Raw genomic sequence first — 26,961 nt, 5'->3', positions numbered from 1 at the left:
ATTTTTCTGATAACGGCCATGTGAGTTATTTGCAGTTTGGAGCTATATTAAATATTGCTACCAGAAATCTGCATTTCTGAATTCATTTCTTCTGAATGGTTTATCATATTGCCACAAGTCATTCGTAATATCCTCTTATTCTTTTGATGTCTAGGGGATTTGTAGTGACATCCCTTGCTTAATTCCTAATGTTGCTCATTTCAGTTCTCTCTTTTCCTTGAACACTTGCTAAGGGTTATAAATTTTAATTCATCTTTTTAAAGAACTGACATTGTTCATTTGTCAATCAGGATTAAATTAGGAAGCAAGTAGCATTAGGAGGTTGTGGGGGGCGAGGACTATAGCACACAAGTATACATATACTAGGGGATTTGTTAAAGTGGTCTGACTTTAAGCCATTTGTAAGAACTGGTATAACCATTTCTAGAAGACATTTGTGCTTGAAGTTTATAGGTCATGCAGCCAGAAAAGAAGGCTAAATATTGAGTGGAGGAAACTAACAAGCATACCAGATCCTGAATGTGTAAACTGGAGACCATGGTAACTGTCCGTTATCCAAAGAATCTTTTTCAGTTTTCAGTTTTTACCTTTAGCTTTGAGATGTGAACATTCTACAGAATCTGGGCTCAGTGTCTCCAAATAATGGAGACTGCATAAAAAGCAAATAATTCCCGTTCTACCTACTAGATATAAAAAATTCCTTTATGTGGTAAAAATGAATGAAGAACTGTAGAGAATATGAGGTAAACTTTTTCTGTAAAATACCAGTCTTTTAGCTCTGGAGTATAATTATCATCGCGGCCACTGAACTCTGCCATTGCAAATGCAGTTGTATAAATACATGCTAATAAATGGTATGGTTGTTTGCCGCTAAAGCTTTATTTGTAAAAATAGATAATGGACTGCATCAGTCTGTACGCTGTAGATATCTGTCACCTGATTTGCAGATTTCAATATATTCTCATCACAGTAATTCTAACCATATTAACTTTGTGCTGAATGCTATTAATTCCCTGTGCCTTTTCTATTGTTGTTAAATATGCACAACTTTAAGTGTTTTAAACTTCTCCCTACCCTGCTGTGATTTTTGCATTAGGTAAATTTTTTTTGCATTAAAGAAATTAAGACAAGGGGATAAATGATAGCCTTTTGCACTTACCACATGTTCATGTCACTGATTTTTCCCTTTCTTTCTGAGGTTCCAAGTTTCCAGCACCTGTCATTTCTTTTCCAGGACTTTTATTTCTTACTCTAAAGTTCTGCTGCTGGTGGTGCATTTGCTCATCATTCATTTGTCTGAAAGTAGCTCATTTTTGGCTATCATTTTTAAGGATAAAGAATTTGGGGGTAGAAAAGGGAATGTGCCTGCCACAGAGGCAGGGGTAGGGGGATGGAATTGGGGTGGCGGGAAGGAGACTTGGAACATTAGCACCATAGCTCTGTCCTCCCTCATCGATTTGCTTGAGCGGGTACCAGTAACGTCTGCATTGTGAGGCTTGTTGTTACTGTTTTTGGCATATCGAATACACCATGGGGAGTTTGCCAGGCTCTGCCATGCGGGACGGAGGAATCGAACCCGGGTTGGCCGCGTGCAAGGCAAACATCCTACCCGCTGTACTATCGCTCCAGCCCACTGGGAACATTAGAGGTGAAGAATGGGCACTGGTGGAGGGATGAGTACTCGACCATTGTATGACTGAAACATAATCACGAAAGTGTATAAGTCTGTAATTGTATCTCACGGTGTTTCGTTAACAAATTTTTAAAAAATGGGGGGGGGGTAGAGAAATTTTAGTTGAACATCATTTTCAGGGCTTTATAGATACTGTTGAATTTTAGTTAAACATCACTTTCAGGGCTTTATAGATACTGTTTGTGGGGCCTAGGAGTAACTCAGCAGTAAAGCATGAGGTCAGGGGTCGTATCACCAGATCCACCCTGGATAGCTCTATCCTCCAGGTAGCACTGCTCACTGGTGTCTCTGCTGTCACAACTAAGTGTGAAAGCCCAACCTCACAACAGCAAAAGGAAAGGGAAGGGGAATATTCCTTTCAAAATACATTTACTAGCTGACACCAGTTTCTGCTGAGAGGTTAGGATTTATTTATTGCTTTGTATGCTTTTAGGAAGCATGTTGTGTTCTTCTCTGAATACTTTCAACATTTTTTTTCTTTTTAGTGTATATGCCCAGTGGAAAATGGGGGTCACCAGCCTCAATTATTTCTTATGCCATGACTTTCTGCTACCTTTGGGTATGAAACGACAGTTTTCTTGCTTTCAATACAATAGCCTTCGTTTCTTGGGTGGCATGGAAGGTGTCATTTTTCTTTTGGAGGAAGAGGGGTGACTGCACCTGGCAGTGCTCAGGGAATCACGTATAGTGATGGGATTTGAAGGAGTTGACTGCAAGGAACACAAAAGCAAGCATGTTGCCCTCTGTACCCTCTGGCCCCAGAAAGTGTTCCTTTGCTCCACCTGCATGGCTGGAGCATAAGTGAATGCGTAATGGAGGGTGAATGAATGCTAAATCCAGGCATGCCACTATCGGTCTTCCTGCAAAGACCTTCAGTTTGTCAGCTGATCTGCGAAGAGCCCTTTAAGGGTGGTTTCAAAAACTAGATTCAAGGGGCAGGCATGTAGCTCTACTGGTAGAGCATATGCCTTGCATGTGCAAGGTCCTGAGTTTTTTTGTTTGTTTGTTTGTTTGTTTTGATCTCCAGTTCCTCAGGCTGACATCATTAGTGCCTGTGGGTGTGATCCTAATGGCCCTACCAAGTATGTCCCCTATTTGGGGAAAAAAAAAAAGTTCAAAATTCAATTCTAGTCTGAGATAAGAACCATGTAACCAAGCATTTGAAACTCTTTGTTTCAGATTAGAACTATTTTGCATTCACCTATTTACTCATCTTTTCTGTTGAGAAGTTTAACAACATTCCAGGGTAACACTCAAGAATAGATGCATCGCTATCTCAACTTCACAAGCTTATTAGCAGTGTTCGAATTTACATAGTTTTAATACCAAGCATGTTTCCACAAGAAGGGAAACCTGCTGATGGTGATAAAAGGAGTTAAGTTACAAGCCAACTTGATTTTTGAGAGATGTCCCTGAGCCAACGCCACATCTAGCAGAATTAGCATGTATGTTTTATGCCAGTGGGCTTCTGGAGTTCAGACAACTCTGATTAGACCCAAGAATCAACTAGCTCTCTGGGAGCTATTTTGATTTTGATTTTCTTAAATTTTGATTTTCTGGCTTGGGGGTAACTCCCAACTCTGCGCTTGAAAGTTGCTCTCTTTCAGTCCCTGTGGTTGGAGGACTAGACAGTGTTGTGAATTATCAAACCCTAATCAGCTGCATACAAGGCAGGTGCCTTAACCCCTGATTATCTCTTCCACTCCGTAGCTCTCAATCTTAATTACAAGTAGTACCCAGTGGTTTGGTGTACTTGTAGGTGTTCTCAATGTTCTTGACCTTCAACTTTTTCTGTTGTTCTGTTTCCACATAATTTTCTAGTACCAAAACCTGATTATTGAGGTGCCATTTGAACCTAAGTTAACTTACAATTTTTTTTTTCCATGCTAAAAAGGAAGGATGGAAACTTTAACCTAGTAACTCAAACAAACACTGTTCGTGTGGGGGTGCAAACAAAAATGTATCTTGATTTTGTTTCTTTGCTTCTTTCTTTCTTTCTTTCTTTCTTTCTTTCTTTCTTTCTTTCTTTCCTTCCTTCCTTCCTTCCTTCTTTCTTTCTTTCTTTCTTTCTTTCTTTCTTTCTTTCTTTCTTTCTTTCTCTTTCCCTCCCTCCCTCCCTCCCTCCCTCCTTTCTTTCTTTCTTTCTTTCTTTCTTTTTCTATTTAAAGACTAAAATACTTCCTCTTTGCCTGGGGATGTCTGGGTAGTGAGTTAGAATTCCTGTTATCAATAACTGCTTAAAAGCTGGTGACAGGTAATTCAGAAAGGAAGGCATCATGTGATATGAAGAAAACACCCAATTTTTTAGCAGTTTGTACAATTAAAATAGCCAAGGAATGTTACTTGTTTTTATGACAAATAATTTTATATGTTTCCATTTTAAAAAGAAATATAAACATACACCTACTATATGTATCTTTCTCTATTTTTTTATAACAAAATCCAAGCCTCTAAGACCTTGGATAATTTGTAAGATTAGTCAGAAACATATGATCTGTGCTTTAACTCAATTGTGATTCAAAAGAAAACTAGGATTGCTCGTTACCAGAGGGGATAAAGAAACTATATTCCAAATTTTACATATTCCAAGAGCACGTGTGTTCCATTAAGCTAGCTACCCACTGCTTCTACCCCACCACATGTCACATGAACGTATGGAGAGAGACACACAGAATCTGAGAACCTGATGTAGTTTTGCAAATATAATTCTGAATGTTAAATGCCTGCCACCTACGTAGTATTTTCTTAGGGCTAAATTGACATCTGAGGGTGCATCAGAATCTGTCAGTACAGTGTCTGAAGCAGCCTTGTTATATAACATTTTATAGGTTTTCAATATATATCACTCCAAGTCAACATCTGTAAGATCTATGTTATATTCACTGCTTATAGTCAAATTGCAACCTTTACCATACAGTTGATCCTGTTTACCTAAAAGCTGCTGATTTCGACATTGGTTCCCATGTCCTTGGAAACATTCTATTTCTTCCTGAAATAAAACACTGGTATAACTTTTTCTTTTTGACACTTATCATTCTCCCAAATGTAGTGAATGTTATGTCCATTTATTATAACTGGATACTCAGACATAATACCTACATGGAATATTTACATCTTTCTCTCATTGTTTCCTAAAAGTTCAAAGAACAATTTATTGCAGAAGAAATGAGAGGAAAAACCATAATGCCACAAAGTAGAGAGAGAGTAAGAGGGAAATTGTCTACTGTAGAGGCAGGGGGAGGGGTGAGGTTAGGTGGGGAAGGGTTAGCGGGGACATTGGTGGTGGAAAATGAACACTGGTGGAGGGATGGGTGTTTGATCATTGTATGACTGAACCTCAAACAAGAAAGCTTTGTAACTGTGTCTCATGGTGATTCAATAAAAAAATAAATAAAACTCAATTGTAAATTAAAAAGAAAAATAACTGAGAAAAAATTAAGCATAAATTTACAGATTATGGCTTTCGCATAGTGATGAGCACATGTAGATTTATGCAGAAAAAAGTTAGTGATTATCCAAGACATTTTGAAAACTCAGTTTTATCTTCTAGTCATAGAGTCATTAGAATACACAGTTTTATTTTTCATTATTGGTTATACCTGGTTGTGCTCAGGGCACATATGGTGCATAGCTTTGGGTGGGAATCTGGGGGGTTAAACCCAGGCTCTTGCTTGCAAAGCCTGTGCTCGAGGCCTTAGGGATATCTCCCTGGCCCTGTGCAATTCTTTTGAAAAGACAAGTAATTACATTGAACCTTTCATAAACCCAAGACATTAGAATCTCTGAATTTAGTTCACACTCCACTCAGCATTAGAACATCAAAAGAACCAAGAATGGGCATCAGAGATACAAGAACACACAGCTCATAGGACACATTATTGAACAGAAGACAGAATGAACAAATGGGAGTTGAGCATGAGATAGTCCAGAGTGGTGTAGAATACATTGGTCTTAAGGCTTTTTAAACTTGCAGACCGGCATCATTGTACATACCAGTAGTTGAAGACGGCCACTTTAAATTGAAAGTAGATCAGTGATTTTACACATCTGCACCTGAGCACCAATCCATGTTTATGGACCAACAGTTGAAAACCACTGGTCTAGGCCACCTGCCTTTCTTATGCCTCTGCTCCTCAGCCTTCTTTATTCAGCTATGGCTGATGGTCATTGACTACTTCCTGTCACCCTTAGAATAAGGTGAGGGTGGGCCTGGAGTGATAGTACAGCGGGTAAGACACTTACCTTGCATGCAACCTATGTGAGTTCAGTCTCCGCATCCCATGTAAGCCAGCCAGGAGTGATTCCTGAGCGTAGTGCCAGGAGGTAACACCTGAGAATCGCAAGATGTGGCCCCCGAACAAAATAACAACAACAACAATAATAATAAAGTGAGGGTGATATAAGACCATCAGTGAGCATCAGACGTAGTTTCTGGCACAGAAAGGTAACTCAGAGGTTAGAAGGTTTTGCTGACTCTTACGTGAGGAAAAATTGGCTCAGGAAGGCAAGATCAGGTGGGATTTCTTAAACACTCCTGTGCTTGCAAACCCTGTCCTTTGTGTCCAGTCCTCTTTTCTACAGGTCCCCCACGTGGGTTATGTGTGATTGGATACCAAGACACCGAAGTGCTGTTCTCTCATAGTTCATTGCACAGCAGCATGATGCTTTGTAAGGAGAAGGAAGATAGCCTGGTGGCCTGTGCAGGAGCTGGCATTTTATTTCAACATTGATCCACCAGTTGATTTTTGTAGCAGTCTCACTGTAGGCTGATGGCAGTGTCATTTTGGAAATACATTTAGAAATTTGAAAAGAATTTATCAATTACCTCCTAAGTGGGCATCAATGAGAGTTTAATCAAATGAAAGTGGATGTAAAAGGGCTATTTAAGAAAGACATTAGAAGCGGTTAGAATCCAAAGGAGGGGATGAACAGCCATAATTGTCTTTACAGACTGTGTTCAAAAAATAGCTTGGATTGTCTTTCTAGTGAGCGTTGGAACTTTGTTGTCAATTTTGTTCAGCCATAAAGATTTTATGCAGGATCCTTTCCTGGTTCATAAGCATAATGATTGGGTGCTCATACATCTGTGTGACATGTGCCTCCCTTAAATCTTGTTACGCATATGGTACTTTACCTATCTGGTGTGAATGAAGGAAAAAAAAAAGATTTTACATACTCGTATATTTTTAAAAATACATGGCCCAGGGCTGGAGAGATGGTACAGCTGGTAGCGTATTCACATACCATACAGCTGGCCTGGATTCTATTCCCGTCACCCCATATGACTCCGACGACCTCCAGGACTGATCTCTCATCCCTGGGCAGTATAGAATGTGTCCCACCCCGCAGTCCCCCAAATAAGATACATGGCCAAATTTTTACTTTTTAGAGTGTGGTTTTTCTCTTTTTAATTTCCCCCCTCATCCTTAGCATCTTGCTCATAGTCTTCAGTTGTTTTCCCAGATCCACTGTATCCCACTCTACAATCAGATGCTGCCCCCTTCCTGTTTCTCTCAGGAAGAAATGTGTTCTCAGAAGCCTGGAAGATCCGGTAGCAATATGGAGTCTGTCGATCTTGCCATCATTTATTTTTATTTACGGCTGATGGGGGCTAAGGGGATGGGCTACACCTAGAGATGTCCAACAGCCGTTTGATGCCTCGACTAGGTAGAGACCACCACTTTTAGAGTGCATGCTCCAGTCCTTTCAGCCATCTTCCCAGCCCTGCATCTGCAAAATTTCTTTCTTTCTTTCTTTCTTTCTTTCTTTCTTTCTTTCTTTCTTTCTTTCTTTCTTTCTTTCCTAAAGATTTTTTAAATTGAATTACTGTGAGATAAGCCCTCACAAAGCTGTTCATGATTAGGTTTCAGTCATACAGTAAGTATTCCAGCACCCAACCCCCTACCAGTGTACATTTCCCAGCAATAATGTCCCTAGTTTTCCCTCCCATCACCCCCCACTCCCCACTCCTACCTACCTCTAAAGGCACTTTTCTTTCTTCTGTCTCAATCTCCCCCCACCATCTCTCCATCTCTCTCCCTTCCCCCACTCTTCAACCTCCATAATTTCTTTTAAAAAATAATTGTATTGTGTTTTATGTATCATGGTTACAATGATGTTAACATTTATGGTACTGATGTGTAACGTTAGTGCCCGAGACTCTCCTCCAAAATCCTTACCCTGCATTTTTTGCTCCCATTTCTCAGGAATCGAGGGCTGTTAGGTACATGAATCTGTACTCTGAAAATATTCTAGGTGTGGGAACGTAAGGTTAAAATTTGTTTTCTTTCACTGGCCTTTCCTCCTTTTTATTGTTCCACACTTCTTTATTGGTTCCTGACAGTGGTTTCCTCTAAAAGTGACCTGAAATGAGGTTACTCATCCATTGGTCAGATCCATCTTGGTCAGATCACTTGAAGTGTTTGGTCCTCGGTGTCTTCTCTTTGGGAGCAGAGATGATAACATTCACCTCTGTGGGTTACTGAGAGGAGTGTTAGGGTGTGGATCTTGGTGGAGATGGTAGGTGATGCTCAGTCTGTGTGGTTATCATGATTCTTGATCCTCTATATCCTCATGTTTTCTTTCTCTCCTGTGTTCTACTTTCAAACTTAATTTGAATCTCAGTTGTCTGGTAAGGTGCCAGCCAAGCTGTTGAGACAGGAAACTTGTAGAAGGTAGAGTACTTTATCCCCTTGGCCTGAACTTGGTGAACATGGTCACAACTAGCCAGAGACTAGGCCCTGCAAGGTGGCCAGGTGTACAGCTGAAAAGTTCTGTTTCTGTGGAGGGAGGAGATGGCATCTGGGAGAATGGAAATGACCTGTCGCTTCCTAGAAACCTCTGGGCACTCTGAACCACCACAATCCGCTGCGACCTCGTCTTGCCTGTCATCTCTTTTCTTGCTTGCTAGTTCCCTTTTCTGTCTTGCTCAGGCCTTTTCTGTCATGTAAGGTTGCGACATATTCTAGGATCTTTCAAGGCAAGGCTTGCATATGTTCCCCTGTATGCTATTGAGGAAGGTCCCAAACATTCTCCAGAGATGTTTATTTAGGTGCACAATTTGTTGAATGAATCAGTAGCCTGGTTTTTTGTTTTCTTTCTGCTGCTGTTTATGTAACAGTCTTATTAAGATATAATTTGCACATTACTCCGTTCACCCATTTAAAGTGCGTGATTCAATTACTCTAACTGTATTCACAAAGTTGCAGCACCATCACTATAATCAGTTTTAGAGCATTTCCATTATCTTGTGTCTGTCAGTTTTCACTCTTTCTTTCCCAGCCTTTCCTTCGCCCAGCCCTGAGCACCAGGCAGTCTTTGTCTCTGTAAATCTTTGTCTCTGTAAATTTGCCTATTCTGGACAATTCGTATAAATGGAGTCCTAATAGACTGTCCTTGTGACTGTCCTTCACTTAATGTGTTTAAAAATTCATTTATATTGTGGAATGAATCAGTCTTTTATTTTTTTTTGATGACAGATAACATTCCATTGTACATTTTGTTTATCAATAATAAACATGTGGGTGGTTTTCATCTTTTGGCTCTTATGAATGATTCCACTGTGACCATTTAATAATAGCCAAATAACCCTAGGTTTGTGTAGTTGTTTAAATCTTGGGTATGCATCTAAGAGTGAAATTTCTGGATCAAAGATAATCCTATATTTAACTTTAAATATAGCTATCCAGATCATTAAATCATTACCAAATTCAAAATACCTGCATCATTTTATACTGCTACCAGGTGTTTGAGTGCTGTTATCTTCAGATCCATGCCAACATTTTCTATTATCTGAATTTTTTTATCATAGCAGTTTTAACGAGTGAGGTGGTGTCTCATTGTAGCTTTGATTTGCATTTCTCTGATGACTAATGAAGGTGAGGTTTTTTCTGCTTGAATATTCATAAAAATCTGACATATATTTTGTCAATAGTAGTACCTGGGGACTTAGAATAAAAGTCTGTGTGTGTTCATTTGTTCACAGCATTTTTATGCTTCTTGCTCCTACTGAATCTCTAAATCCTGGGTACTCTTTTTTTCTAATTCTATTTTACAACAAGTATGAGAATGTTATTATATTGGCTTAAAAGCTTAATTAGACAGTTAATCCTGCAATAATAATGCTAAACACTGGATGTGACAAAGGTTAGTATAAATAACCTAGGGTTATTTGGCCATTATTATGATTTAAATTTTTATGACAAAATTATACTTAATTTTTTTTTTTAGCCTCAAAGAATAGAATTTTATTCTCTTCAGAATCAGATTAGTAGTAAAGAAAAATGCTAACTAGCTAGGTAAGAAAATGAGGCAAACTTGTTCTACAAGAATCTCTGCTTTCATCTCTCCTGGTATATCTTATTCATGAGGCATCATTAATACATATTGGGTAGAGGTTTTACACAAGATGATGTGAGGGGAAAATTAATATGTTTTCATAGCCTTCACCAGTGTGAATTCATTCCTAGGAAGTTGGGCATAGAGAAATGAAGCACACTGACTCTGGCTGTCTCATCTACCCTCCTTCACTGTACTTCTGGGTTCCTAGCCAACCCACATAGCCCAAGAAGGTGCTTTTTCAGAGGTTTAAGTTTGTCACTTTAAATATAGCAGTTGTAAGCCGTTTACTACCTATTAACAATGTAGTAGAAATAACCTTGACTTGGAAGACAGATACTTGCATGCAGTATACAGAATGCTTTGGCCATGGAGGTGCTGTGTGTAATGGTTGACTGAGAAGACACTTAATCTCTCTAGGCCTCAGTTTTCTGGCTCAAGAAAGTGATGAACACAGGGAGATGCAGATCAAAACAACAATGAGGTATTATCTCACACCAGAGACTGGCCCACATCCAAAAGAACAAAAGCAATCACTGTTGGCACAGACGTGGCGAGAAAGGGACCCTCCTTCACTGCTGGTGGGAATGCCGACTGGTTCAGCCCTTTTGGAAAACAGTGTGGACGATTCTCAAAACATTAGAAACTGGGTTCCTATTTCACCCAGCAATACCACTCCTGGGAATATATCCCGGAGAGGCCAAAAAGTACAGTTGAAATGATATCTGCACTTCTATGTTTATTGCTGCACTGTTCACAGTAGCCAAAATTTGGAAAAAACCGAGTGCCTGAGAACAGATGACTGGTTGAAGAAGCTTTGGTACAACTACACAATGGAATACTATGCAGCTGTTAGAACAGATGAAGTCATGAAATTGACATCCAAGTGGTTCTGCTTAGAAAATATCATGCTAAGTGAAATGAGCCCGAAAGAGAGGGACAGACATAGAAAGACTCCAATCAGCTGGGGAATATAAAGTAACAGAATGGGAGTCAAACCCCCAAGAATAGTTGAGATAAGTACCAGGAGGTCTGCTCCAGGGCTTGGAAACTGGCGTCACATGCTGGGGGAAAAGGCAGCTCAGATAGAGAAGGGAACACCAAGTAAAGGATGTTTGGAGGACTTGCTTGGGATGCTAGATGCGTGCTGAAAGTAGACTATAGACTGAACATGATGGCCACTCAATGTCTCTATTGCAAACTACAACACCCTAAATGAAAGAGAGATTAAAAGGGAATGCCCTGCCACAGAGGCGAGGTGGGGGGATGGGGGGTGGGGGTGGGAGGGCTACTAGGATCATTGGTGGTGAAGAATGGGGACTGGTGGAGGGATGGGTACTCAATTATTGTGTAACTGAAACCCAATCACGAAAGTTTGTAGGTCGACAATGGTACCTCATGGTATTCCACTAATAAAAAAAATAATAAAATAATATATTAATTTGCATGTTATAAACTTTAAAAAGAAGTGATGAACAAGAACAACTTCCAAAGTCCCATGTAGCTCTAACCAAAATTATTTGGTAGAACGATTATATAGCCGGTTGAGAGAGAGAGAGAAAAAGAGAGAGAGAGAGAATAAAAAACAACAAAAGACAAAGAACCTGTTTCTAGGTTCCTAGTGGGCGGGTGAAAGGCCCCCTGAGAGTGGGAGCACCCATTCCCTGCCTTTGGCTCCCCAGCTCCTTTGGTGGTGATAGAGCTTCCGCTTACGGAGTTATAGAATGGAGGCTGGAAAGGGTGCATATGACTCACTTTCAAAAATTAAATCATTTTTTTTCATAATGCAAATGAAAAGTGGCCCTAAATGTAGATTTGCCAAGCTGAGAATGACTGGTGAGGTCATTTTTAATGGGAGATTACATTTCACCGTGGTTGATTTTTGCCTGATTTATTGCTATTAACTTCTGAAGCAAGGCCAGCTGATGGAGGTGCTGGCAAGAGCTGGAGTCCAGACTGCACACAGGGATTGAGTCAGTTCCTGGCTGGCTCTGAGCTGGCGGGGCCAGCACTGCATTCCCAGGGGTGCTCTGCGGGGCCATCTGATACAGGGAGCTGCCTGTTGCTATCGGGTGTTCTAGGAGAAACATTACCTTGTCTTGCACACAAAACAGAATAGCTGGAGACCCTTTATCTTTTAAGAGGAAATATGTCCGGGTGCCATAGTGTCAAATCAAGCCTGAGCACATGAAGATGGTTATCTTAGCTCTTGGCAACAGAATTGGACAAGGAGATAGACAAACTACCAGTGGGAGAAGCATGCAGGCCTTGCCGGGCCCGCAGCTCAACTGGGTCTCCCAGGAAGATGCATCAGGCAGAACCTGTAGGTGTGTCTGGAAGCAGAGCCCCCACTGAGGTTTTGCTGGTGGAGCAGAAAGACATAGCCTCCCTAGTTGGTCCTCATATCCGAAATAGTTAGATGGACCCCTATGAAGGAAAGAATGAGACTTCTGGCTTTGGTAGGAGAGATCGGAATAGAAAATAACCCTCATTGCATCCTGCTTCCCATCCTGGCCTGGGAAGAAGGAAGGAGGATGAGGACTGCTCTTTCTCAATCTGATGCTTTGACCCTGGAGCTTTGAGGAGAGGTTTTGACTAGACAGAGAGAGGATGGGAGGTGGAAGAAGTGAGATCAGAGCCCTCCCTGCAGATGGATTCCGCTGGTATCCCAAGGATCCTGTTTGGTAGGACTCTGCAGAAACAAGGAGCCTCGTTTTGGCACCTTCTTAATACAGCAGACACATGGCTGTGAGCCGGTTTTTGTTAATAGAGTTTTATTGGAACACAGCCACACCCGTTCATTCCCCCCATTGTCTCAGCAGCTTAGGTTGCCACAACAGCCGAGTGGGGTGGTTTCCACAGAGACTGGGTGGCCTGTAGCGCCGAAAATATTTACTATCTGCCGGAAAATATTGCTGATCTTTGGCATAAGATATTTCTGTTGCTTGACACTTTTCACGTAGAGACCCACATGTCAGCATCCAGGTTTTGCTCACTGGTTCACGTGCACTTGCTAGCTTATTGGCTGAGTGAGATTCATATTCGGTGTGTGAAGAAAGAGGAGTGTTTCTTCTTAAACATCCTTTAAGTTTCTGATCAGCTTCATTTCTTGGACCCTTTACTGTGTATTTGCTAGGCAAGTGTTGGCAAACCAAACAAGAATCTGAAGTTGATAGGAGCAGCATCGTTGAAAAGCACTTGCTGTTCTTTGGATAGGCAGCCCGTTTGTCAGCGGCTTCTGTGGCAACTCTCTTTTGCGAAGGAAAGAATGGGCACTGTCGGGAGAGCTACCACTTCCAGTCTGCGTTTATTTCACAAACACAGAGAATGCACTTCCAGAAGCAGCTGCGCATTTGAAATATTGATTTCCTGGATATTACAAAAATTGTGTGTAATTACTTAGCAAATGCCAACTTTTAAGCACCTGCTGTGGTCTGTGGTGTCAGCTGTTGGGAATTGCAGACCAGACTTTTTACAAATGTTAACTTATTTAATAAGAGCTGAATGAAAGAGAGGTGTAGTTACTCTGACTTTGCAGATGGGGAAACAGAGGTATCAATGAGATCCAAGGACAGTGCTCCCCAATCTAATTGTACACTCTCGAGAGTCTGAACAAACTGTAAACACTGAATCAACAGCTAAGAGCTTCTTACTCTCAAAAGGACTGATTTTCAAGGGACAGGTCCAACTCAGCACCCTTTTAATCCCAACCTCTCTTCTAGCCCCCGAAGCCAAGACAGGAGCTGGAGCAATAGCACAGTGAGTAGGGCATTTGCCTTACACGCAGCTGACCCAACCCTGCATCCCATATGATCCCCCTGAGCACCGCCAGGGGTAATTCCTGAGTGCAGAGCCAAGAGTAACCCCTGTGCATCACCAGGAGAGACCCCAAAACACACACACAAAAAGAGAAGCCAATGCAATGTTTAAATATGTCTGGCACGTGGTACTGTCTTGGGACCTGATTTCTCATGAATGCTTTGTATAGACGCAATCTGCACCAAAAGTTAGAATGTTTTCCCAGCATTTCTGGGAAATGTAATAGGCCCCTAAAAAGAAGCATATAAGTTTAGGGTTTTCTTAGCTTCCAACAAAGGTTCTTCTGTCCTGAGAAATTCAGTGATAACCATGCTTCCTAAAAATCCTTTAGGACTGCTCCATCCACTTAAATAAAGATCAGAATCTTTATTTTTCACTGTTTTTACGATTGAAATTTTGGACTAGAAAGATCGTAGGGGGGTTAGGGTGCTTGCTTTGCTCCAGGTCCATTCTCAGCACCACATATGGTTCCCTAAGCACTGCTAGGATCACTGAACCACATGCAGTCCCCAGCACTGGCATGTTTGATACACACCAACCCCCACTTCCCAACACCATCCCCCCCCCACACACACACAAATTATTAAAATACCAGGGTCTTTATTAGGGTACAAGGACTTTCCTGTTTGAACACTGATTGCTTCTGACTGAATTTTTTTTTTTTTTTTGCTTTTTGTGGGGGGGGACACCTGACCATGATCAGGGTTTACTCCTGGCTCTGCACTGAGGAATTATTCCTGGTGGTGCTCAGGTGACCATATAGGATGCCAGGGATCGAACCCAGGTTGGCTGTGTACAAGGCAAATGCACTACATGCTGTACTATCACTCTAGCCCCTTCTGACTGATCATAATTCCAGTCAGCATGTCTCTGCCTTTGAAATAGTCTCACTTCCTTGAAGACCATCTCTACCTTGTGAGCTCAACTGCCCGGCTCAGCTCCTGTTTCTTCACAACTCTTCACAACTTTGCTACTGGTCCAGCAAAATGCCTGAGAATCTGAGTGTAGTATCCCAGCGGGCTCTGTTCTGTCAACATCACATGTGTCATGCCCTTGTATGTCAAATAATTTGCATGTGGTCCATCACTGAACAGCAAGCTTCATAAAGGCTTTCTTTTGGGGGTTCGACTGTAGTCACAAGGGGAGGATTCCACTTAGGCTAGCTACTAGAGAGTTTATTGTGAGGCAGCCTTAGAAGCAAAGGAGAGCGATGGAAATTTCAGAACTGGCTCCATATGAAACTACCCCTGTCAGTGGTGGCTTTCTGCTGCCCTTCTCCTCTGTAGCACTGTCCTCCCGTTGTTCATTGATTTGCTCGAGCGGGCACCAGTAATATCTCCATAATGAGACTTATTGTTTTTGGCATATCGAATATACTACAGGGAGCTTGCGAGGCTCTGCTGTGCAGGCGGGATACTCCCAGTAGCTTGCCGGGCTCCCTGAGAGGGATGGAAGAATCGAGTCCGGGTCAGCTGTGTGCAAGGCAAACTCCCTACCCACTGTGCTATTGCTCCAGCCCTACTCCTCAGTCTTGTTTCTCTTTCGCCCCCACCCCATTGAACACCTCAGCTGAAGCAGTGTCTTTTGGGAACTGTGTCCTTGATTTGTCTGCAAGGCTCAGTCCTACCCCTTCAGCTCCAGAACCCACTGAATCTCAGGCTTCCTATCCTGTTCCCCGCTTAAATACTCGGGTTTCCAGTGACAGATTTCCCAATAAGCGCTCCTGTGGGCCCCTGCCAGCCACAGAAGTTCTGTGAGTCCGGTCCAGTTTTCAGGAGAAACCTCTCTCTTCTGTTTTTTTTTTTTCTCTCCCTTCCCCCTTGCTCGCCACGGAGCTAGGTTGGTGTTTCAGAGAACTCATGGTTATTCTTTGTTCTTTCTCATTCTTGACAGATATCATTAATGGAGCTCAAGAAAAATGTGTATTGCCTCCTATGGATGGCTACCCCCACTGTGAGGGGAAAATCAAGGTAAGGCAGAAGCCGTGGTAATTTAGTCCTGTCACTCTCCATCTCACTAATACTCCCTCCTTCCCTCACCTGCTCTCTTTTCATCCCCAGTGAAAAAGATGGGGAAGGGGAAGGTGGCTTGATCCTGCTAGTTTGGAATACTGTCCCTAACAATTCTCTGCCAATGCAAGTCCATGAGATACACAGAGCTCTCAGTGGTGGGGCCATCCGGCTGCCTGCAGTATCTTTGAAGCTGCTAAGCCCCATTTCCCAGCCTCTAGTCCATGGTCCTTGCAAGGCCAATGGTAAGGGCCTGCCTTTATGTAGCAGCAGTTCCCTCCTGTGAGATCTCCAGATGGTGACTGAAATGTCACATTTGCATTTGTAGTTGAATGCCAAGGGACCCCTGGTCACACTTGCACACTTAACAGCATTGTCAAGAAAAAATCCCACTTCTCTGGCTCGCCCTTCAGGACACCACTCTTGCACTCCGAGTTTAGGTTTGTTCTGAGGAAGCTGAGCTCACTCCCTGGGAGCATTCCTTGGTAGGGGATTCACACCACACTGCCCTGGTTTGGGGGTTCTGTCCAAGAAATGTGATAGTGGAGAAGAGGTTTCCAGGGAGAGTTTGGGGGGTACTTGCTCTTGCTAAAACTCTCCAAGCAGCGGGTAGGGCGTTCGATTCCCAGCATCCCATATGGTCCCCCGAGCACTGCCAGGTATAGTTCCGGAGTGCAAAGCCAGGAGTAACCCCTGTGCATTGCCAGGTGTGACCCAAAAAGCAAAGAAAAACAAAAAAGTCCAAGCATTGCTTCTCCTGAGCAATGGGCTCAGGCTACCCTAAGCTCTCCTGTCAGGGCCCAGCTCAGCATCTGCCATAGGATTTCCAAAAGTAGGGTCTGTCCTGTGTGGTTCTGGAACCCTTTGTTCAGGGTCTGAGGCCATAGATTGGGTGCCCTCCTCACCCCTTGACTCCCACCTCCGCTGTCAGCACTGAGTCCGCCCTGCTCACAGGTGTTCTCCTGTGGCTCTGTTTCAGTGGATGAAAGACATGTGGCGTTCGGATCCCTGCTACGCAGAATATGGAGTGGATGGGTCCACCTGCTCCTTTTTTATTTACCTCAGTGAGGTGAGTGACTTCTTCTGGCTTTGGGGAGGGTGGTATGGGACTGGACACCTGTGTTTGGTTAGTCTGTGTTTCCGCTGAGACCAGGGTTTAGAATGCTTGGATGTACTGTTTTCACACAGAGGGAGGGTTGATGGTTCCCATTTTCATTATTATACCTGCCCTCAAGTAATATTGCTCCCCCCCACACCCTTTTAAGAATGTGTACTAATATACACAACAAAAGTATGCTGATTTCACTAGAATGTGTCGCTGGGGGCATTCATATGGCTGAACAACCACTCCCATCCTCCTCTACTGCTAATTTTTGCAAATATCTTTCACCCTGCAACTCTGTTCATTGTCATCACTCCACATTCTGTTCTGCCTTCACTGGAACACTGGCTTCCATTCTGTATTCTCTTTCTGTAAGTATTCAAATAGGGGAAATCTTGCAACATTTGCCTTTATTTAGATGGACTTATTCCCCCCAAAATCCAGCTCCCGGAACCGCGCGGCCACATTTGCGGCCACGCGACATCTTATCAGGACATCTTTTTATGACATCTTATTATCCCATTCCTACTTTGGACAAACTTGCAGGCTATCGAATGTAGCCTGCCCACAGGGCAGAGTCTGGCAAACTCCCCGTGTCGTACCCAATATGCCAAATACCAGTAACAATGATGGGTCTCATTCTCCTAAAGAGCCTTGAATATAATCTCAGGGCTAGGATGAAAGAGACGTTACTGGGGCCTGCTCGAGGCAATCGAATAACAGGATGATGATGAATGAATGAATTCCCCCAACACCCCTTAGTATCATATCCACCGAGACAGATGTCAGAAGTTCACCATCCATTTTAAGGCTAAATAGATAGAGCATCATGAATATAGAGCACATTTGACCGCTCTATTTTTATTGATGAGCAAGTCACTTGGGTTGTTTCCACCATTTTGCCATTGTGAGCAATATTGCTATGTACATGGGTTATACAACTAATTCACTGGGACTCTACTTTTTATTCTTTACGGTCTGTGTCCAGAAGTAGAATTGCTAGTAATTCTGTTCTTACATTTATGAAGTACTGTGTAGCCCTTTCTACTGTGGTTGTAACCGTTACTACCACCAACGCACAGGATTCCAGTTTCTCTCCATCCACAATAAACCTTGTCATTGTCTGATTATTTTTTTCTTATAATATCCATCCTAATAAATATAAGGTAGTCTTTTCGTAGGATTTTCATTTGCTTTGCCTAATGATTAGTGATTTCAAGTTCCCTTTCATATGCTTATCAACTAACTGATTTAGCTCTTTGCTCCAGGCTGAGTTATTAAGTTTGACTTTTTTTTCTTTTAATCTGAGTTTCATTTTCATGGGTGTCCTTGATTGAAATGGCAGCTTATTTTAAGGGTTACAGAGCATTTTACAGACCACATGGAATTTCTTACATGCTTCAGTGATCTCCATTTCACCTTGAGGAAAATCAGAGGGATGGGAGAGAGTTAAGATTCTCTCCAGAGCAAACTAGAGGGAATAATTCTGAGCAGAGAATCGAAATTTGCTGACTTTTCCCTTTACGCTCAATGGGCAAAGTAGCCCTAATGGTTTCAGAAATGGGTACTGGTAGCTGATTTCAGGGGCTATGTGTTCTCTTGGCTGACTTATTTGTTTGTTCACCTGTGTTTTAATTCCCCCTGATTTTGCATGTTCTTGCTGTTTGTTCAATAGTTAGCAGTTTCCGGGTGCTGCCTGGTGGTGTGGAAATAGCCTCCATTTCTGAGGCTGAATTCATTGCCTTTCTCGTAATTGTCCTTGAGAGGTTTAGGGGCCTCCTTTCTCTGTACCACAATGAATAGAGTTGGTTTGTATGGAGTTCCAGATAAAACTGATACAGCTCCATGCAACTCTGAATTCTCTGCAGCTGTCCTTCCCTCCCTCTTTACGTCTCCTTCCTTTCAAGATCCGGTCATATATATTAAGGGGGCAAGATTACACCAAGACCATCCCCAGGCCACCATGGGAATCCTCAGTGGATGATAATTAAAATACCAGCTTGGTAATTCAAAGTACCACGAGTTGGGTACAGGCGAGCATCATTGGCAGGTGGCTTGCAAGCTGCTTTTATGGTGCTTCTGTATGAGCTTGGGTCTCCTGGAGCTGCCCCTTCAGGTCATTCTGTGAGAATAAGCCCCGGGGCCCTGAGTGAACCTTCACTCCTGTAAGAAGTCAGTGAGAAATAAATTTTCCTGCCTGGAGGAAAAGGTACCTCATTCAGTTTAATATTCAAAAGTTTTTTTCCCTTTCCCATTTGATAGAATTTAGCCACAGTCCAGCAGTGCTTCCTGATTGACAAGCTGAGCTAATTTCATGGCTTCCTAAGAGTCTGCATGTCAGGCTGAACTGCTGAGAAAAGTTTTTAGATTCCCACCATGGTGGTTCTGAGCAGGTGCAGAAGGAGATCGTGGAAAAGCACTACTGTTGTCTGGGTCCCAGACCCCTTCCTGTAAAGTGGCCACCTGGAACCCACTCCCCCCCAAAAATGGATGTTGCTAAGATGGGGGAAAAAAATAAAGAATCGACAAAACTAAATCAAGAGGAGTGTGGATAAGCAGGGCTGTATGAAGAAGATATGGGCCATATAGACATGATGGAGTTTTGGTTTTTCACTTCTGAGCTACTTTTTCCTTGTTTCAAGGTGGGGAAAGGTACTTCATTAGCCTGTTTATTCTCTTATTGCAGATGATGAGGTTTTTCAGCTCAGTGAGTGCTTATTGAACAGTTATTGTAGTCATTGATTGTCAACAATTACTGAGAACAGATTTTCTTGGCATCCTGTGGGGTATTCATTATTTTAAGAGTCAAATGAAAGAGAAAGAATGGATGTGGGTAATTGAGCCAGTAAGGGGTAGAGATCATTCCTCTGGAGAGAGATTCAAGGACTTCTTTTTCTTATTTATAATTTGGAAATAACCTTTGAACTCTGACATTTCAATTTTTCCCCCATTTTATCATAGTATCATAACAGGTATATCTATAAGTTTTAGAATGGAATTTCACCAAAATGGTCACTTTAGGAGGGAGTGCTACCTTGTCTGATAACTGACTTGTGCTTCTGTATCTCATGTTTTCTAATCTCTGCGCTGGTGGAAAATTTACCTTCCCTTATGAATGTTCTCATTCGCCTGTTGTATATCCAGGAAAATAAAAGAAGAGTATAAATAATATCAGTTGATAGAAAACTCTGGGTACTGGAATATAAAATGAGACCATCAGATTATGGGGAAGAGGGAGGTGACACAGGGTCATGCGTGGGTGGTCTTGGACCTTTTGATGGTGGTGCAGTGAAGAGACTGTACACTAAGACCTAAGTCAACACTGTATCTAAGTCAACACTGTAGGTAGCACATTGCCTTTACTATAATAAATTAAAAAGAAAAAAGTTACTTCTCTTTTGGGGGCCTTAGACCCTTTCTATATAGTCATTTCAATATTGCTTGCTTTTCTAAGTATCTTACTAATTTAAGTATTCTACTATAATTATTCCTGAGTACAGGAATATGATTAAAATAGAACCTAACAGATAGAAGATGCTCACCAAACATAGCTGTTTAAAAAAAAAAATGTTTTGATGTTGTTGTGGCTGTGACTGAGTCCCGGAGGTCTTCAGCTACCAGGGCTCTACTCAGGGTGAAGAGGGAAACTCAATCTGCTCCCCTTCCAAGGGACCTTGGTGAGGACAGCCAGGCATGGGGGCAGGGGATTCTGCTTTGTTCTCTTCCGGGAGCTTGATTTTATAGTCTCTGGATCTTGGCCATTGATGGGGTTACATGGCAGTTCGTGGATGTAACTGTCTAGCTACTGGAAGATGGGGCATCTGGGTGGAGGAGGCCCAGTCCCAAACCGAGCTGGCTTGGAGATCTCAGCCCTGTGTCCTGCACACCTGGGATCCTCTGCCGGTTTCTTCATGCATGAGGCTTGTCCTAGCTCATCCATGCTGAGACCGCTTTCCACACGCTAGGACGATGACCTCTTATCATCTAGTTCTCACTCTCAGAGAACCCAGCAGGCTACCGAGAATATCCTGCCTGCATATATGCCTGACTGGGAACACCTGTGAAGGTGATCTACCCGTGGAGTACTTGATATGCCAAAAACAGTAACAATGATGGTCCTCATTACCCTGACCCTGAAAGAGCCCCCAATATGGCATCAGGCTACACTAGCACACGACACGGATGAATGGAGATGTTACTGGCGCCTACTCAGGCAAATCGATGAACAACGGGGTGATAGTAATAGTGATGTTGTGATTTGAGGATACGTTGGGCTATCACTTAGTCTGAAACATTTCATATGGTTACCCAGGCTCTACGTTAGAGAATTAGGATTCATATATCATTCCTACTTACAAGTCTGATTTTAGATCTTATATTACCTTGTAATGTGGAAATGAGCTGTTTTTCTTGAATCCTTTTTCCTGGCTCTGAATTTCTGTTTGCATTAAAACTGTGAGCTAGATATGCAAGCAGCAGGCCACCCCTGCTGATGTTAATTTAAAATGATTAGAGATGTTTGCTAAGGCCAGTTCATTCCTCTGTAGTTTGTTTTAAATCTAGGACATCAGTGACTTTGTAGTGTTGTTTGTTCAGCTCGCTTTATTTTTCTCTTATTTTCTTGAAAGTTTTTTTTCTTTGGCAACTTCGTTTTACCTGAAACTTGTTTATACCAGGCACCCTGTGCCAGGCTTCTCTTGTGCTTGCGAAAAAGATTCAGGGAAATATCTTCATGTGATTTCTTTGCTTGATCAACAAGGTAACCGTAACTCTTTTTCTCAGTGCTTATTGAAAACAGTTCTTGTTTCCAATTACATTTAACTTCAGAATTTTGCCAGATATGAAAAATGAAGTGAAACGTGTTTCATCTAGTCACTCTCCAGCTGACCAGTCTAGGAGGGAGACAGCACTCTTCCTTCATTTTTCTTCCCCTGATTGTCTCAATGTGCCAACTTCCACTGAATCATAGGAGTATAAATGTCTATTTTTGCCCTCACCAACTTGTACTCTACAGATCCTTTTTTGTTAAATCCCAGCAAATAAAGCCATCAATTTCTTTCCTTATGTTAACCCCAGGGATGCTTGTTATGGGTCTGACATTACAGTAGGGACTAGATGTTCTGATAGAAGTCGAGTCACTGCCCTGGTTTGGTGGCAGACGACCAAGAGAAGAATTAAACCCCACTATATGCCTCGAGCCTGAAATTTACACTCTCACTTAAACCTCTTTTTAGCTCTGATAAAGAGCCAAGTCACAGAGATTCAAGCTTTGCTCCAGTATTCTGCACTTTCTGTTTTTGTCACCCCTTTACCCTTTAATCGAAGGAAAATTTAGCTCAAGTAAGGGACTTGACACCGCTGACTTCCCACTCACTTCTGTGCTAAGTTCCACTTCAGTTTGAATTGAGCCTCTAATTCTGTGAGTTTCCACCAATCAGTATCCATTGCTACTTTCAGATACTCACAGTCTTGATACCTTACCCAACAGAGAGATAGCGGTGATCCTCTTGAGATCCTAACTCATGAAAGCCAGGCTGGGCTCTTCTAAGTGGTGGGAGTGAATGAATGATGTGTTGGGCAGCTTTGCATTTCCAGGTCATCGGGCAGTTTATTTTCTCTGTCTGTTTTTGTGAGCCATGTAACTACTCCCATTACAGAGACAAGACCCTACAAAGCAATTACTCTGAATGTCATTCTTTCAGGTATATTAACTTAGCTCTCTGCAGAGCCTTTGACTGCCCTCAGATTTTATGAAATTAAGTATGAATTTCTCTACCCCTATTGATAATATATTGATAATTTTGATGCATTTGACACTCACACTTTTTTTCTTTTTGCTTATGCAATTATTCTTGCATTGAGCAGCTATCATACCCTATGGACTCTTTAATTTGTTTGTTCTGTTTTTCTAAGTACTTTTGTAACCATTGCCAGTTTGGCTGCTCTGAAATAATCAAATTGCTCCATGATTGATTGCTAGATCTTAGGATGTGAACAAGCTGTTGCTTCAAATGCCAATTTGGACTGGATGAGTGAGCGAATGTACGTGTGTGTATGTGTGCATGTGATTCCTTCATAAAGGAACAAAAGAAGCAATTTTATGCCCTACTCATCAATCTGTCTCTTATATTTCATGAACAACAGACATAAAGGTCTTTGCCTCTTCCTGTTATCCCTTGGCAATATGTAAAACTAATATTGGCTGAGCATGCTATTAACCTTGAGTTTAAATTCAGCGTACTTAATCCCTTGATTAATGCCAAGATTAATGCCCAACAGCAAAGGTTGAAAGCTTAAATGTTTGTGAATGCGAGCATGAAATGAAATCCTAATAACCAGTACAATGATTTGGATTTATGGGCTGTGTTGGCTGCTAAAGATAACTTGGAAATGGTGCTGCACAGACTAATTTGTCAATGTGGGCAGCAATAAAGAATCGACTGTTTAGGTTGCAGGAGAGAACCTCAATGGAGAAACATAACTAACATTTTGAGACAGGTTGGGGAGTTCTTTAGAACTACCATGACGCTGTTCCCTGAGAATATCCTTTGAGATATTTGGCCACTTAAAATAGAAAATTCCTTTTCCATGTGATAGTTCTTGCCTGTAGTAGAAGTAACAGATTTATGATCATATTCTTTATCTGTTTTTCTTCTACGTATTTTCATTGCTTGTGTTACTTACATTCTAGTACATCTTTTTGGAAAAAAATATATTTACACCCTCTGGATTGTATAAAATAGGTCAGTCAGCCCAACTCATCTCTCAATTCTTTCTGTCACTCCATCTTGCTTTTTTCCCATGATCCTTTTCTTAGTGATGCTGAATGTTTCAAAGATTTAGATTGAAGCATTTATTTCTATGCTCTGACTCTGGTTTCTGTCTCACAAAATTAGAAGGGTAAAGGACAGGACTTGGCAATCCCCAAATCAACATCCCTGGGTGGGGAGAGATAGTACAGCAGATAAGACACTTGCATTGCAAATGGCTGAGACAGGTTCCTGCCCCAACACACCACAGGATCTTCCAAGCTCTGCCAGGAATGATCCCTGAGTGCAGAGTCAAGAGTAAGTCCTGAGTACCACTGGGTATGGCCCCCCCAAAACAAACAAACAAACAAGGAAACCAATACCAATTGATTCCTTGGGATAATGTAGAAGATGAGGGTTCCATTGCAGTTCTTTAACTCTTGTTTCCTTTCTATTGTACACTAATAAAATGAAGTATTTATGTCAAGATTTTTTCAAACTTTTTTCAAAATGGAAAACTTTGAACATATATAAAAGAAGAGAATGGGCAAAAAAGCCCCTTGTGCCCATGATTCAGATGTAAGAGTTATCAAGTTAGGTCAATCTAATTTCTTTTAGCTGATCTTATTATTTCAAAGAAAGAAATTATAAACTTTTTCATCAGGAATTGCATCAGTATCCCTTGATGATGTATCCTAAAAGATCAACATATATGTGTAATTTATCTTAAATGTACATTAAAAGATCCATATATATCTTTAAAAGAAAATTTTAAAACATTAATCTGATCATAATCACTAATAACTTCTCATGTCGAAAATTAGATATTATAGATATTATTATATTATTAATTTTAGGTTTGACTTTCATGGCTTTTTCTGCTTGTAACTTTTTTTGAAGAAATTTCATTTGCCTTAGAGAATCTTATATTCTGAAATATGTTGATTGCTTTCCTGCATTGAACAATCTGGTTCCCTATTCCTTGAGTTTTCCATAAATTGAAGGATAAGGATTGATCAGATAAGACATAATATATTTCTGCAGAATTGCTCCATGAATGGCATTGTGTACTTCTATTAGGAGAAATGGAATGCTGGTTTGGTTTTTCTTCTGTGGTGTTAGCAACCCTTGATGATTACTGCCTGGCTTGTTTCATTCATTAGAGGTTCCTTATTTATAGCGACCTTTCTTTTTAACTCTGTAAGTTTTCTAGAATCATTTCCTATGACTGATATTATTTGTATGCTTGTTGAATTCTATCATTTATAATTTTAATCATTTATGAAATAATTGAAACATATACACTCATATGTATATGCATACACACACACACACACACACACATATATATTCCATCTATTGACTCAAAAATAACCCCTCTTTTACCACTCATGTACATTCTGGTTGCAGCGCTGCCTGGAGATTGCCCTCATAACCACGGTGCTTGCACATTGCTTTCAGCTGCTGTGTTGGAACACACCTGGCTGCCATGGGCCAGAGATTTTGTGCTTTGGTGCAGCACCGGAAGTCCCAAGCAGCAGTGCTCTGGGACCTCACCTGTGCCTGTCAGCAGCATTGGGAATGGAACATGCAGTCTCAGGCTTGTGAGGCAGGTGCTTATTGGCACTGAGCCATCCCTCAGGCCTGAGGACTGATGATTTTTAATAATTTTTCTTTTCTATTGTGTATTATTCAAAGATATTCCAGGTGTATTTCAGACAAGTGCCAGAGAGCTGGAATCTGCCATTTCTCTGTTCTTGTCAGTGAGAACAGTACCTAGACACCACTGTATGGCTGCCAATGGCTACTTTGGTGCAGAGGATGTCACAATGATCAGAAAGATGAATATTCCTTGTTAAGGTTATGTTGATAGGGAGGGACAGACCTTTGTGTCTCCCCCAAAAGTAAAAATACCTTTGAGATTAGTGCCATGGAAGAATAGAAATTGAGGGAGGGTTTAAGAAATGTTCCTGATGGTTCTTAGGTAGCATAGTCAGGAAATGCCCAGCTGAAAAGTCAGGATGGGGTATTTGCTCATGGATTTGAAGAATATGAGAGAGAAACAATGTGGCTATGTGGTGGAACTGTTTATCAGTCAATGAGGACAGCAAGTGCAGAGGTCCTGCAGTGGCTATCATCTTCCTGCCCTGAAAGCAAGTGCATGGAAAACCATCTCCAGAAAAGAATTTTGTCTATTTTTTGTAGCTCTAAGGGTGAATACCTTATATATTTATTGGATGAATCATTTATTTTGAAGCATTTTTTAAAAAGAGTAGGTGATACCTTTCTTTTTGTCTGTTTGTACTAAGGGTGTAACTTCTCCCAAGTATTACCTTTGTTTGTAATCTTGGAGAGAGAAAAAAAAATGGGGTATAATTTTAAAATCTGGTAGACATTAAATTTGAGGCATGCAGCCAGTAGCATTTTTGAGCACTTACTAACAATTTTAATATAATGCTCCTTAATATGATACTTGAGGGATGATATTAGATGATTAGAATTAAGTGAGCCAAGTATTATCAGAAGGTACAGCTGCTTTGTTGCTAGCCTTTGTTCTCATGATTTAGCATTCTTAGTCTGGATCTACATCTCAGGCAAAACTGCACATTCACAGAAAAAGGGAACCATATCCATGGTCTTTAGAATATGATCAACTCTGCACATTGAGTGATTGTGGCTATAGAAGGTGTCTTCCATGTACATATAGGTGAAATGGGACCAGGTTGGCCACATTGCAGAGTGCCTGTGGGTGGAGGAAGAATCTTGATGCATTGGTTGGCTACAGAGGAATTCATTTGCTGCCTGCCTGTCTTGTGTAAAGGAAAATTGACATCTCTCCTCCTACAGTGATTCGGAATGGATTTTTGAAACGCTGAGATATCCTGTCACTAGAACCCCGCTGGCTTTGTGGCACATTGAAAACTTATTGCAGCTTCTTCTTGAGTTCTGTGCCGTCTCTAATCTCCTCCAGGGATCTACCATGGATAAGGCCCCCAGGGATCCTTGGCTCTCTGCTATTCACAGATGATTCTTTACTTTCTGTTCCTAATATTCCTGCTTCCTTGAAAGGGGCAGCAGTAAGTATTTGGAAAACACACAAGGCCTGATTGCCTGTCTGCACTCCTACCTCCTATCTGTGTGGTCTAGGGCTTTCCCTTGAATCTTTATTCCTTTTTTTTCCTTACTGGCTCAAAAGAAAATGGACCTCGGTGTGTTCAGATATTCCAGTGAAATGATGGTAATGGTATCATG

At 41.5% G+C, this 26,961-nt stretch overlaps 1 protein-coding gene and 1 non-coding gene across 3 annotated transcripts in view; both read left to right on the top strand.

Annotated features, from left to right (window-relative positions):
* The window catches only part of MGAT5 (alpha-1,6-mannosylglycoprotein 6-beta-N-acetylglucosaminyltransferase), a 318,860-nt gene that overhangs the window by 153,699 nt on the left and 138,200 nt on the right, over positions 1 to 26,961 (top strand). For both annotated transcript variants that reach the window (XM_056117604.1, XM_056117605.1), the window contains exons 4-5: positions 15,743 to 15,819; positions 16,838 to 16,927. In XM_056117604.1, the coding sequence (XP_055973579.1) occupies positions 15,743 to 15,819; positions 16,838 to 16,927 (167 nt within the window). The remainder of the gene's footprint in view (positions 1 to 15,742; positions 15,820 to 16,837; positions 16,928 to 26,961) is intronic.
* On the top strand, positions 6,734 to 6,837 carry LOC130027025 (small nucleolar RNA U13). Its single transcript, XR_008792970.1, has one exon. It is a non-coding gene; the product is annotated as a small nucleolar RNA U13 (small nucleolar RNA).

The sequence above is a fragment of the Sorex fumeus genome, unplaced genomic scaffold (genome assembly GCF_029834395.1).
Source record: "Sorex fumeus unplaced genomic scaffold, SorFum_2.1 ptg000035l, whole genome shotgun sequence".
Classification (NCBI taxonomy): Eukaryota; Metazoa; Chordata; class Mammalia; order Eulipotyphla; family Soricidae; genus Sorex; species Sorex fumeus.
This window is presented reverse-complemented; position numbering and strand designations above follow the sequence as displayed.